The sequence below is a fragment of the Phytophthora parasitica genome, assembly GCF_000247585.1.
Source record: "Phytophthora parasitica INRA-310 unplaced genomic scaffold supercont2.4, whole genome shotgun sequence".
NCBI lineage: Eukaryota > Oomycota > Peronosporomycetes > Peronosporales > Peronosporaceae > Phytophthora > Phytophthora nicotianae.
Window position 1 is genome coordinate 2,384,718 of NW_008648990.1, and position 1,043 is coordinate 2,385,760.

General features: G+C 52.5%; 1 protein-coding gene across 1 annotated transcript in view; it reads right to left on the bottom strand.

The window, feature by feature from the left end:
* PPTG_03648 (hypothetical protein) overlaps nt 1-844 on the bottom strand; it is a 1,959-nt gene extending 1,115 nt beyond the window's left edge. The window contains exon 1 of the mRNA XM_008896335.1: nt 18-844. Coding sequence (XP_008894583.1) covers nt 18-749 — 732 coding nt within the window. The 5' untranslated portion in view covers nt 750-844. The remainder of the gene's footprint in view (nt 1-17) is intronic.
* Nucleotides 845-1,043: the final 199 nt, after the last annotated feature.

Consider the following 1,043-nt stretch of genomic DNA (forward strand, 5'->3'; position numbering starts at 1 on the left):
CTCGACGCAGGCGACACCTCGACGTTGTTTAGCACGTTGTTGGGCAGACGACGAAGCGCTGTTTCAATGTTATCGCACGTTGTGACGTCATTGGTCCCTAGAGCAGCGCCAAATGTAATCTTCTCGGTCGTGTAAGTATTGCCATACGGATCGTGATATGTCAAGTATCCTGAGCCTCCTGCCTGGTTAATGACAATGGCTTGAACCATATCCTTTTGATTAGGAGTCAGCGGATCGTCACCTTTGGGGCAGGTGCGGGATGAGCAGTCGTGTCCTTCATATCCGCCATCACACACGCAGCCCATGATCTTCTCCTGGTCCCAAAGCGTGTATTTCCGGTTCGCTACACCTCCAATGCGCTTGTGGTACGCATCACCCGCCAGTTCTTCGATATATTCACACGTTCCGTGTCCACTGCAGTCGTTGGGGCACTGCATACGTCGACATCCGCTGCCGATAAATCCGGAGTCGCATGTGCATTCCCCAGTCGCACGATCACACGTGCCGCGGTTGCCACATTCCGCGTAGTAGTGTGCGTCGTCGTCACGCTGAGCTGTATCCTGCCACGCGCGAGTGAACGGGCATTGACGACCCGCGCAATCACCACCGATCATGTTCTGCATACATTGGCAGACGTCGTTGAGACCACATTTACCGTGGCCGGAACACTTGTTAGGGCAGGCTCCTAGCACTAAACTAGGCGTTGCTAAGAGCACAGTTAGTGCTAAAACGAACCCCCACTTGGTCATGACCTGATGATCTCTGGGCTCCTAAAGTCTGTTCTAATGGCTTGTGCGGCACGAAAGGTGAATCCAAATGTGAAGCTCGCTATAAACGCCGCCATGTCCGTTAGATTGGAGACCCCTTGTGCGATCTTGCAAAACGTCACCAAAGTGACCATTGGCAAACGATCTTTTGCAGAGGGGCGCCACACTAAAATAACGAGTACTGTTGTTGGGACTATTGACAAAGCATAGGAACTTCTCCCCTATTTCCTTGTTCATCTGCGCGGCATCCACCTTCTTTAGCAACGCAGCGGCTTC